Source organism: Vitis riparia, chromosome 9, assembly GCF_004353265.1.
Source record: "Vitis riparia cultivar Riparia Gloire de Montpellier isolate 1030 chromosome 9, EGFV_Vit.rip_1.0, whole genome shotgun sequence".
Lineage (NCBI taxonomy): Eukaryota > Viridiplantae > Streptophyta > Magnoliopsida > Vitales > Vitaceae > Vitis > Vitis riparia.
Genome location: NC_048439.1, coordinates 10,987,527 through 11,001,216, shown reverse-complemented (window position 1 = coordinate 11,001,216; position 13,690 = coordinate 10,987,527). Strand labels below are relative to the sequence as shown.

The window sequence follows — 13,690 nt, the reverse complement described above, 5'->3', positions numbered from 1 at the left end:
TAAGAGAAAAAACAAAAAGTGGTAGATTTGGGATTTTGAAATGGTCAAATTTTCCCATCATTAGAATTTGTAAACATGATAGCCCTTCAAAGGAATTATCACTCCTAACCCACTTTGATAACTTTCCCTAATCAAAATTATTAAAAATATTAAATATATTTGATAAAATAATTTAATATTATTTTTTAAAGTTAAAAATAATTTTGATAAATCAATATAAAGTCTTAAATATAATTTAACTTAAAATCAATTTAATTCATTAAATAATAAATATTAAATTTTACCAAACACCTTCTAAAAAGGGTTAATAAATCAACTTATTTAACTTAATTAAAATTACTAAAAATATTAAATATATTTGATAAAATAATTTATTATTATTATTTAAAATTAAAATTAATTTTAATAAATCAATTTAATGCCTTAAATATAATTTAACTTAAAATCAATTTAAATCACTTAGTAATAAATATTAAATTTTACCAAACACTATAAATCTATTGACTTATAAGAGGAAATTGCATTACACCAAATTCTATTCTGCAATCTGCAGTGATCAAAACTGAATAAGGCTGTACTATCAGATATTTTGCTCTTACAAATCGCATAAAGAGAAAACCTGGCAAAGAAAAAAGGAAGATAGTGGCCAAAGCAGTACATATTTCCAACCATCAGCAATTTAAAGCATTGAAGCAATGTGGCCCTTTGTGCTTTGTGCCACTAATGTTGGTCATTTAACTGATGTTGATTCTCACAAAAAGAAACTGAGCCAACCCCATTGGAAGCAGACTTTGGTAACCATAAAACCCTTGCATGCTCCCAGGAGGATGGAGATTTTCATCCCCTAAGGAAGCTGTTATTCATTTTTTTCACATCTTGATCACGGGTTTCATTTTAGATCTTTCCCTTCTGATCATGTGGGGAAGCATCAGTAACTGGTAGTGACTCTGTCGGGGTCCCTTTGCTCAAGCCTGGTGCTATTTCCTCAGATTTCAGGTTTTTAGCTGCTGAGTTGCTGGCTTCTGATCTACTTTGGGAGCTAGTTTTGTTAGGTTGCCTCTCAAGTTTACTACCGTTATCCTGGTTTTTGGCTACACTGCTATCCAATTGTTTCTTTGATTCGACCACAATTTCCTTTACAGCCTCCTCTAGTTTATCTAGTCTTACCTTTACCTTCAAAAGCTCTGGATCAGATCCCTCTCCAATTTCTTCAGCGGCATTCGACTCCAACTCTTTCTCTTTTTCTTCTTCTTCGGTTTGCTTCTTTTTCAACTCCAGTTCCTGAAGGTAGGTGACCAAACAACCAATTATGGATCATTGAACCGAAAGTCTAAATGCACCAAACACAATGTAAGGACCTTTAGTCAAATCAATTTGACCAAATAAGGACCTTTAAGCATGGATATGAAACTATTTCTTTTGGTTTCTATGGCATTTGTAGACTCAACTTGTCTATAATAATTGAAGTGTATTCCATTCGCATGGAAGGAAATCATATGCAAAAAGTAAGAGATCATTCCTCTACAGTCTTTCTAATTGCCTTCTTCCCACCAATCAAGGGAGAAACATCACAATATAGAGGTGTGGATTTAGAAATAAATAAACAAATAAAATTATGGCATCTTAGTGAACTTTTCTTTTTGGTCAAATTATAAATGTGGCACATGAATGTATAGTATATTGTCATCACATTTCACTTTGTGATAATAGGATGATTGCCCGTAATTGAAGAGAAACCAACTGAAAAGCTGGGAAAAAGACTTATAAAGGTGTGTACATGATGAATGGTACTGTCAATAACTTGATACAGAATAAGAGAAAAATTTTACAGCAAGAAAATTACCTGTACTATGGCAACTTGGAAAATGCCTAGAGTAAAATCCATTGCATTGCGTCTATGTGCATTTGTGTTTGTGTGTGTGTCTGTGTGTGTTTGTCTCATATTCTGGATACAACCAACATATCAAACAGGAAAATAACCATTGAAGAATGCCCTAAGAGAGAAAACAATGTTACTGGAGCATAACAGAACCATTGAATCATTCCTAACCCAGTACACGTGATTGATTCTTATAGTCAATTTAACATAGTTAATCTTTATAGCTTCAGCATGATAAAGCAATTTGCTTACTCCAAGGATTCCTTTGAGAAGAGAAGCATGGTGTTGGTGTTTTTAATAACATGCACATTCGAAATCTGGATTTTTTTTTTTTTCTTTTTGTTAAGTGATAGTGCGTGCAATGCATAGGAATAAAGGGGCTGCAGTTCTCAAGCTTCAGTTTAGTTACAAATTTGGGGGTAGAATCAGGAACCATTTGGTGAACATATCATCAATAAGAAAAATATTCACCAAAGAATTTAAGTTGATGAGAGCAATGGATGGTAGAACATAAGAGGGTTAGAAAAAAGGAAAACATGAAGAGTCGAATACTGTATACAAAATTATGCCAAAATGGTTCCAGACATTTATAAATAATACAGCAATTATAAGCAATGTCAAGACATTATTAACTAACTCATATTACAGAATTTTGTCACAGTGCTTCAACCTATCTTTGTAAAAAGCTTAGAAAAGAAAACAACGGAAAACAAATGGAAAGACATTTTTTTTTTTTCACAGAAACTTGTAACAAATCCATGACTTTATGTTTCAATAAAGTGAAAATTTATTAAGAAAAAGCTCAAGCCCCATGAAAATGCATAATTTAGAAGGTAGGAAGAAAAATTTTCAAAAAGAAACAAAAAATAAATAAATAAAAAGACAACAAGCAATCTCAAAACACTTGAGGGGATCTAAATAGTTCAAAAAAGAGAAGTGTTACTTTCCACTCTCAACTCTATCCCCATTCAATTTACTCCATTTCAGTTTCTAATCTAGATTTGGTTAGGAAAAGGAAAAAGGTCTAGGAATGAAGAGAGGCCAATATGACATAGACTCCGGAAAAACTTGAATAATTATAAGGACTTTATTAAAACCATAAAATACCAATATTAGACAAAGAAAATTTGATTACCTCCTCCATTCTTCTTATTTCATACCGAGCATACTGAGCCACCAAATAAACAGCTGTTACAGAAACATGTTCTTTTAGACACAGTCAACCATACCCAGTGAAGGCATGCAGGCAAAGAAGAGTTGTAATTTGAATGTGAAACATGCAAATTTTAAACAAGTGAGAACAGATACCCAATGAAGGCATGCAGGCAAAGAAGAGTTGTACAAGATGGAAATCGATCCTGAACATGAAAAAAAGAGATGTAAGAACGTGGTCATCAAAAATGAAATGAAGATCCCTACAGGGCAACGAGAGGTAATCATAAGTGGTTAACATGTTCTTAAGAAAAGTATTCAAAAAAGTCCTGTAGTTTAAGGAACTACAAGACATCCATATCGACATGTAAGAACGTGGTCATCAAAAATGAAATGAAGATCCCAACAGGGCAACGAGAGGTAATCATAAGTGGTTAACATGTTCTTAAGAAAAGTATTCAAAAAAGTCCTGTAGTTTAAGGAACTACAAGACATACATATCGACATCAAATTTGTATCGCCAGTATGTCTAATACTTGGCCTTCCTATTTCACTAAAAGTGCCCTAAATATTTTATTTCTCAGCTGTATGCATAAGGATTTTTCAAAATGAGAAAACTACACATTTCTGACAATGCTAAGTTGTATAGATGCTTAGTTTTGTGATGAAATATAGAAGACAAAATGGATTATATAAATTCATTTGTGTCCCTAGACAACTTCAAGACCTAGGTCTTTAGCAACACACAGACAACTTCAGTGAGCTATGAACAGCAACAAGGATTAAACCCCTGTAATGGCATATGCATAAAAGGATAAAAAAAATTCACTATAAGCTTCAAATTATAATCAATGAAGAGATTTACAACTATAACATCCTGAATCATGCATACAAACTGATCCAAACATTGACATAAATTTATGAGTGTTTGCATGTATAAGTAAGAACTTCGAAATAAACACAAACTAACAAGCTTCCTTTAACCCTGCTTCCCTTGACAGAGTCTGGGTCATTGAAAGCACACTGAGAATACTTGGTGCACGGCCAGGGGTTAACATGTTGATTGATTGCTCATCAGAACAAGTCATTTTAGGTAGGAATTTTCCTTATGGGGAGGGCAACTCTGCTGATCCACTTTGTCATATAATAAGTTCCCCTGTTGCTTGTGCATAATCACTCCATAAACATCTACAAGAATCCTACTTAACCAAAAAGGGAGCTAAAGATAAATATTTTTTATGACTTAACCTTTTCTAAAGCCCTACAAATGGAAAAAGGGGGGATTGGGGAAAAGTGAACCGATTGTATCCAACGCCCCATGTCTCAAAATCAACTAAACTTTAACATATTTCACAACTCTGCTTCATCAAATCATCAATTGTGGCAGCAGGATGTATATCATTTCAACACTTTCTTCACCCAATTTCAGAACCTCTAAGTTTCTTTCATTGTACTACAATATTTAAATACTATCAAATGTTCTTGAAAACGTTTGAGAATTCAACTATTATATATGTATAGAAAGATGTGTCACTAGACCATTCCCCCAAAAGAAGCATCTATAAAAGGAAAAAGAAATAAACAAGGAGCAATTGTCAAGCTTCAATTAGAATTTCAGAAACTGTTTATGGTTCTACTTTCTGAATGCTAGAAGATCCTGTTTTGTGTTTCTCAACATTGCATCCAAAATTTGATCATTAACAGAATTGTACTATAAATGGCACGGGAGAATCATTTTCCGTTTCTGATAATGATTTAACCCATCTTCTTTCCTTGTCTTCAGATTCCTGAAGCAATCTGTTCCACTGGTGCCTTGAGATAAGCACATATTCAGCATTCCTTCCCCAAAATAGCTTCTAAAGTGTACCATGAAAAGAAACTGAACTCAAGCTTGAGTACCTAACCTTTTATATCTATCACTTGAAATATGACATGGGTCATCATACATACCATCAGCAGACATCCTTTAACATGTGTTTTTTTTTAAATCTAGTGTGAGAATATTTTCAAAAAGAAGGGGTAATGTGCAAAAAGGCTACTATGCTGAAGAAGATGACTGAAAATTTGACAACAGCAAACAAGACGATGCAAAAGGTAAAACATCAAAATCCCAATAGGACTTTTCACAAGGCCACTGCATCTTAATTTACCTGGATAGACTATCTTGATATTATCATAAAAAAGAATATCTTGCTAAATGAAATTTGCATCATGGAAGTCATTCTTTCACTTCATTACTCAACATCCTATATGCGCTGGAAGGGAAATTAGGAAATGAAAATTGAATTAACCAAGTAATCAAAAATCCAAGCCAAGGGCTTTGCCTTAACAAGTTGAGATTTTGTATTAAATCTGATTGCATAGTCTGTGGGAAAATTATTGGTTTGTCAATGGCTTGAATTTCTTCTAGATGGGAGAGGGAGTTGCAGTTCTAGCATTACAAAATATTTTGTATTTCAAAGCAAGTGCCAGAAGATCTGGACATGTGCTTCATTGTGCTTGATATATGACGCAACAAATGCCATAATTTCTAGTCATTCTGATGTTATTACAAGTAGGACCAATGGGCCAGACCCCAATGGATCCAAGCATAGGTGAGACGATAGAAAATAAATCCCCCAATCAGGCCAACCATACATGAAAATGAGTATCTAAAAACCACTTTGGCTAGAAGCCTATAAATATTTTTAGTCAAAAAGCCTCGTCTTAGCTAATTGAACTATATGGGTGTATGAGAAGTACCCTTTTTCACCGTACTACTCTTATCTAAGGTCATCTTATATCATAGCAAAAGCAACCAAATCTTGTCCCAAAACTTCAACCCACATTCTTTTTATTCCCTTCCCTTAGTCTAGTGTTTTGAAGTTGAATCATACAACCTCTTAAGAGTACAACTGTACAACCATTTGACTTCATAGCACATCAACCAAATACATCCAAAGGCTTAAAATGCAGCTGCCCTTCAAAACTAAACCAAAATACAATTTTTTTCCTTTGGACTTTTTGTAAGAATTACTTACTGTTGGGGTCTTTATTGCAGGTGGTTGCTAATGGGATGTTGGTATTGCAGGTGGTGCTTGAGGGTATGGAAACTTGTACAGCCAAGGGTATATTCCCAAGTGGTGCCTCCCAGGGACATGCTACGAGCTGTGGGGTGTGTTACGAGATGAGATTCAATAATGATCACAAGTGATGCCTCCAGGGACCATAACCTTGACTCCCACAAAGTTGTGTGGCCCTAAATTGGCCTTTTTCAACAACAACAAAAGGTGGTGCAATCCTCCCCTCAAATACTGTGATCTAGCTGAGCCTGCCTTCCTGCAGATAGCCCAATACAGAGCTGGAATTCATCTTTCAGAAAGTTGCTCAAATCCAGTGAATTCTCTAACAATTTCTCACTCTTGTAGCTCATCATTCACATGTTTGTGTTGGTCCCAATAGAGTACCTGTTGACAGATAAGATCTAGTTTTTAGGGAGAATTTAAATAATTCAATATGTTTAGGTTGTTATTTCCATTTATCTAGATTAGGAGTTATCAGTTTGTTTTTTATTTTTAAATTCAAATAAATCAGGTTAGTTGATAGAAACTAAACTGCCGAGATATTAAGAGTAGGTTTTGGACTTCATTGTAAACTCTTATTCAAACCTAAGTCTATTTAAACGTAATTTCCGTTTGATTTAATAAAGAATTTTATTTTCACATCTTCGTACATGGTATCAGAGCTAGAACTCTGATAATTTCCATGGCAAAAACAGCCATGACTGGGTCCTTATGTGGAGACAATTCCAAATCAGAAACCTCTGACAAGACTCACACTGATCAGCCCGTCACAGCGTTTCCTGGCAGCGACAGCAGTTCACTCCCAACACCAAACCAAACTTGACCCTCAAGACATAAAAACCATCTTTCCTAGCTATTCTCCAACCCAAAAAGGGTACCAGTGCTACGATCCCAAGACCAAAAAAATGTTTATCTACCGAGATGTCACATTCTTTGAAGAAGTGCCATACTATTCCCCCACTTTGCTTCAGGGGGAGAACCACGACCAAGAAGCTCATGTGTGGAATTGGGACACTATTGCCTTACCTATATCCGAGACTCCATCCATGTCTACCACCTCATTACCCGAGACCACTGCTGCTTCACCCATCACACCTGAGCTCACCCCATCCGAAACTATACCACCATCCGAGAATATGCCACAGCAAACACAGAATATGCCACAACAAACACAAGCAGTACCAGTCCTTGACACAGGGGGAGATCTCAATATTCCTAATCAGCAAGAGCTCCGTGTTTATTCTCAGAAACAGAATTCTCAAGGAAACAAGCTGCTCATGAACTCTTTGCACTGTCCAGAATCTGAACTTGTGCTAGGAACTAATTCCTCATCTTCAGGTAATCCCAAAAACATTTCTGAAACACTAGATGTGCCAATTGCCCATAGGAAAGGTGTTAGATCATGAACAAAACATCCTATTTCTAAATTTGTGTCATATGATAACTTGTCTCCATCATTTCATGCCTTTACCACAAATCTATCTAGTGTTAATATTCCCAGGTCAGTAGAAGAAGCCTTTGCTGTTCCTGAATGGAAAAATGCAGTCCTTGAAGAGATGCGAGCACTTAAGAAGAATGACACATGGAGTTTGGTGAAACTACCACAAGGCAAGAGTGTGGTCGGGTGTAAATGGATATTTACTATCAAATTCAAACCAGATGGATTGATTGAAAGATACAAAGCACAGCCGGTTGCAAAAGGTTTCACACAAACCTATGGAGTAGATTACACTGAGACATTCGCTCTTGTGGCAAAGCTCAACACAATCTGGGTCCTATCATCCCTAGCAGTACATTTGGATTGGCCATTGTTTCAACTCAATGTGAAGAATGCATTCTTAAATGGTGAATTGGAGGTAGAAGTATATATGAGTCTCCCACCCGACTTTGAAGAAGGTAAGAAAAACAGAATGGTGTGCAAGTTAAAGAAATCACTATATGGGCTAAAGCAGTCTCTGCGTGCATGGTTTGATAGATTTTCGAAGGTGATTAAGAGCCATGGATACTCACAAGGGCAAACTAATCACACGTTATTTGTTAAGCACTCATCAGATGGAAAAATCGCAATCCTAATAGTATACATAGATGATATAATACTTACTAGAGACATCTTCGAAGAAATGGAGGAAATTAAAAGATTGATGGCAATGGAGTTTGAGGTTAAAGATCTCAAAACTTGGAAATATTTTTTGGGAATAAAAGTCGCAAGAAGTATGAAGGGCATTTCTATATCACAAAGGAAGTACACGCTAGACTTGTTAGAAGAGACAGGTATGCTCTGCAAACCAATAGAGACTCCAATTGAACAAGGAGGCAAGGCAAAATTAATAGAAGGAGATATGGTTGATAAAGGAAAATATCAACGACTTGTGGGAAAACTAATATACCTTTCACACACAAGACTTGACATCACCTTTGCAATAAGTGTAGTAAGTCAATACATGCATTCGCCGTGCCAAGGACACTTTGATGCTGTTTATTGAATATTGAGGTATCTCAAGAAGACTCCCAGGAAATTATTATTTTTTGGTAAAGAAGGAAACAAAAAAGTGGAAATTATTACAGATGCGGATTGGGTAGGATCCGTCAATGATAGGAAATCAACATCCAGGTATTGCACATGTCTTTGGGGGAATTTAGTGACTTGGCGAAGCAAAAAGCAGTCTGTAGTAGCAACGAGCAATGCTGAAGCTGAATACAGAGCCATGGCTCATGGTATTTGTGAAGCAATTTGGTTGAAACGGTTGCTAGAAGAGTTGCAGATCAGTTGTGAGTTCCCTATGCAAGCTCTATTGTGACAACAAGGCCACAATCAGCATAGCACACAACCTGGTTCATCATGATAGAACCAAACATGTGGAGGTGGATAGACACTTTATTACCAAAAAACTAGAGAACAGAATAATCAGCATGGAGTACATTCCTACAGACCAACAAGTTGCAGAAATACTCACCAAAGGTCTCTCAGGACCAACATTTGAGTACTTAGTAGGCAAGCTTGGGCTCATTGACATCTATGGCCAAGCTTGAGGGGGAGTTTTTTTTTTTTTTTTTTTTTTTTGATAAATAAACATGAAATATATTATCAAAAGACAAAAAGCCACAAAGCATACAAGAAGTATACAAGGTAGCCTGAACCACAAAGAGCAAAAGAAGGAAGCAAAGGCCTTACCAGCCCTTAAGTGAATGCTAACCACTCCAAAAAGCCTATAAGAGAAGAGGACTCCTCTCCAATATACAATTTAGCCCAACTCCACAAGTTACATACAAAGGAATTTTTGAGTTTTTGTATTGCTAAGGACCCCCCCAAAAAAAGCTAATCTATTCCTTTCCTTCCAAACCGTCCAAAAAATACACAAGGGAATGGAATTCCAAATCTTTTTCCTTTTTTCCCCACAAAAGGGCCCCTCCAACTAAATAACACCTCTTTTACTGTTTCTGGGAACACCCACTGAATGCCAAACAAGGCAAGGACAATCTCTCAGAGGACTCTGACCACTATACAGTATAAAAGAATATGATTTACAGTTTCTTCTTCACAACCACATAAAAAATAGCGATTAGGGAGCTGCCACCCTCGTTTTTGAAGCCTATCTAAGGTAAGAATCTTCCCCCACGTCGCCTCCCAAGCAAAGAAGGCAACTTTGGTTGGGACTTTATCCACCCAAATGCACTTTTTCGGGAAGGCAATTTCAATGAGAGCAATCAGCAGGTTATACGCTTCTTTAACACCAAATTTTCCATTTCCCCCACCCTTCCAAATAACTGAATCCTCCTCTAAAGATATCCCGTAGTCCCTCAACATAGTAAGCAAGTCTCCTATCAAATCCAACTCCCAATCATTAAAGCCTCTAGTGAATCTTAGGTCCCAACCTCCCCAACCAAAATTCAAATCCCACACTTCGTCCACCGTTGCATTCCTATGGACAGCCAAGGCGTATAATTGGGGGAAGCTTTGGGACAGCGCTGCATTACCACACCAACAATCAGTCCAGAAATTGACTTTAGTACCTTTACCCACTTTAAACTCTATATTTTCCCAACACCAGTTTGCCTCCTTCAAAATCTCCTTCCAAACCCCCACTCCAAATGTCCCACTAGCCTCATTAGTCCTCCACCCAAAACCCTCTTGGTCATACTTCACCAAAATCACCTTCTTCCAAAGATTGTCCTTTTCATGGGCAAATCTCCCTATCCATTTACCAAGCAAGGCCTTGTTCAAGAGATCAAGTTTCCTTATGCCTAGACCACCCTTCTCCTTTTGAGCACACACTTGAGGGGGAGTGTTGACAGATAAGATCTAGTTTTTAGGGAGAATTTAAATAAGTCAATATGTTTAGGTTGTTATTTCCATTTATCTAGATTAGGAGTTATCAGTTTGTTTTTTATTTTAAAATTCAAATAAATCAGGTTAGTTGATAGAAACTAAACTGCCAAGATATTAGGAATAGATTTTGGACTTGGTTGTAAACTCTTATTCAAATCTAAGTCTATTTAAATGTAATTTCCATTTGATTTAATAAAAAAATTTATTTTCACATCTTCGTACAGTACCCTGTGTCAAGAAAGGAGGCGTAAGGTTCACCACCAAAAGCCACTCTTACTTCACTTGGTGCTTATCATAAATAAGGCAGGTGCAGGAGATGTCCAGGCAGTATCAGTCAAGGGCTCTAAATCCAGGTGGCTGTCCATGCCAAGGAACTGGAGCCAAAACTGGCAGAGTAACTCCTATCTCAATGGCCAGAGCCACCAGAAGCTCTCATACCAAAGTCACAATGTCAAGTCCACTTGTTGACGGTTTTAGGAAAACAGTTGAAAGTGCTAAGTTCAAATTCTTGAAGTATTGTCATAAGTCTGTTAGATCCTACTTCATAGAACATGAAAATCTAAACTTTACTTTAAAAGCAATATCTGAGAAACCTAAGAACATAGAATCATCCATAATCTCAAGTCTGGAACTTTGTCAAATAACTACATCTATTTCAATTATTACTAGATTCTTTCATCGAAGTCACACATAAAAAGGGAATTCAAAAAAAAAAAAAAAAAGAGGAAATAGAAACCCGAAACAACTACATGGTACTAACTAATACATAGTTGATACTACCCGATCTTGAAACCAGATCCGTCAGGAGCAAGAGAAAAGTAGTTTCAAAGGTTTTTTTAGTACCATCCTGTACATTCTATTCCATATACTTCCAGATTTCTCCGGATTTGCACCACATAGCACCAAAATTAAGCTCCCCCAAAGAAAAAAAGACTTCCAGCCACAAAATACCCTCTAGAACATCACATATTTATGCATATGAATATTAGTCAAAAAGATGAACATCACAAGGTTTCCTATTTTCAGAAAATGTTTGGTCAGCTATTTTTTGTTAGGTAAAAGTGTATTAAATTGAAAAACCAAAAAAGGCCACACCAAGTACACAAGAACTATACAAGTGAGCACCAAGGAAAAACAAGAAAACCCTCCCGTTATGAGCAGCCTAACCAATCGATGAAATCAATCATAGACAAGGATATGTATATTTTTGGATATTATATTATATACAATTATCCAAAAATATTATATTCAATACAATATGTAATGTCATACTTATATTTGGTTTATAAAAGGAATAAAAAAATGAATGGAAAACATATTACATCTCAATGTTTAATATTTGTTTAAAATAAAAATTTATAAAAAATAGTATGAAATCTCACATGTTTGATATCGTTTGAAAATCATTCTACAATTTATCTTTTAATAACTAAGGAACCTTCCACAATCAACGTGTTGACCACACTTACTACAACCAACATCGGATAATCTAGGACATTTAACTAGCAACAGGAATCAAACCTAAGACTGTGCTCCTCTACCACACATCCAAGTATTCATCTTACCAACTAGGCACCCTAAGGGGCTATGCTACAATTTATAATTTAGTGAGTATTTTATATTTCTCTTATCAATAATAGTCACGATTAAAATACTTAAAATTCATATATAAAAAAATTATATAATGTTGCTAAATATAGAAAATAATTTGAATATATTAAATGATACATATATTAGTATTTTACAGAATATTTTTTGAGTTTTTTTTAACTACATATTAAACTATTTTTAATCAAAGTTATTTGTTTTGCATTCGAAAAAAATGAAGAAAATTGATAAAGGTATAAATTTATGATTCATGTGACCATATGTCCGATTAGGATTATTATATCCTAAGATAATAAGAAAGAGGAAGGATGATAGATTTCATCCTCTCCCAAGTTTGGTTGAAGATGATGAGATAAACGATGGCATAATTTATCCTGGAAAAGGACTGAAAAACAAATGAGGCTGAAGCCTGTCCTGCCACATTTCATTTCCAAGAATATTTCCTATCGCACAATCAAAGGTATGTTAACAGCATTATTATTCTGAAATAAATCATACTAAACACATATAGATTCGAAGAATGACATAGAAACCAGCTACTCCAAGCATCTGATGCTTTTAATTTGACGGAAAATTCATAAACATTGAAGCGAAGATGTTCGACGAAATGCCTGAAACAAACCCACCAGAAAATGGAGACAGAAGGAAAGAATTGAATTGAAAGAAGCAAGTAAATACCCGAATTTCTTCTTCTTGGGTGGAGTAGTGAAGAGAATCTTAGCAGCAGTCATGAAATCGAGCTTGTCCAGCTGCCGATACGCTTCGTAGTCTCGCACAGACGCATAGGCATTGTGGTCGGCGTTCGTTGTTAGTTTATTGTTGGTGTGGCAGAAAGCTCTGCCTCCAACCAGCTGACCCCTCTTTGCAAATTGAATCCAACCGCTTCTGGCTCGAAACATATCGATCGATCTTGTCTGTCACCATGTAGGTTCAAAGAGACAGTCGCCTGAGACCGAGAGCATCCTCAGTCACACTCGCCCATCTGGACTAAACATCACAGCACAGCCCCTTGAATTTTCCTTTCACTCAATCAAGAGGTTAGTCACTCGCCAATCGCCATACCAATTCCAATTCACTTCAGAGGTTTATGGATGTTAAGAACGGATTCCAATATTAACCGGGTTTCTTTTTTTAATTTTTTTTTAATTATTATTTTTAAAGTAATTCTAAATAAATAAATAAAAACATTTAAAATTTAAAAATACATTATTTTCCTAACAAATCCTGGAAAATATGTTTTCTTTTAAAAACATTACTAAACATATTTTAAATGTGTAAAACAATTTCCAAATAAACTCTTTATTTGTCAAATAATTTCTTTCTTTTTTTATTTTCTTGTCAAAATATTTTTCAAACTATCTAATTAATTACAACTATATAAGATAGTTTTTAGTTTTAAAAAATTAGAAAAAAAATATGAGAAAAAGAAAACAAAAATAATACTAATAAAATATATTTATAATTTAATAAATTAGTTTAATATACTTCTTTAACCCTATTTTACTTATTTTTCTCTTTTATTTAAAATTTAAATAATATAATAATATGTAAATGTATGAGTAATTTTAATTATATTTAATTTTTATGGTATTTTTTTATGATAAACTAAATATTTAAAAATAATTTTTATTAACATTTTCTTTTTAATTTCTTTATGCTATG

The 13,690-nt window shown here is 35.1% G+C and overlaps 1 protein-coding gene across 1 annotated transcript; it reads right to left on the bottom strand.

Annotated features, from left to right (window-relative positions):
- Window positions 1–500: 500 nt before the first annotated feature.
- Window positions 501–13,104, bottom strand: LOC117921424. Its single transcript, XM_034839264.1, has 4 exons — window positions 12,707–13,104; window positions 3,188–3,237; window positions 3,015–3,067; window positions 501–1,281 (listed from the first exon to the last, which is right to left on the bottom strand). The coding sequence occupies exons 1-4, from the start codon at window positions 12,925–12,927 to the stop codon at window positions 895–897; spliced, it is 711 nt and encodes a 236-aa protein (XP_034695155.1). The 5' UTR covers window positions 12,928–13,104; the 3' UTR covers window positions 501–894.
- Window positions 13,105–13,690: the final 586 nt, after the last annotated feature.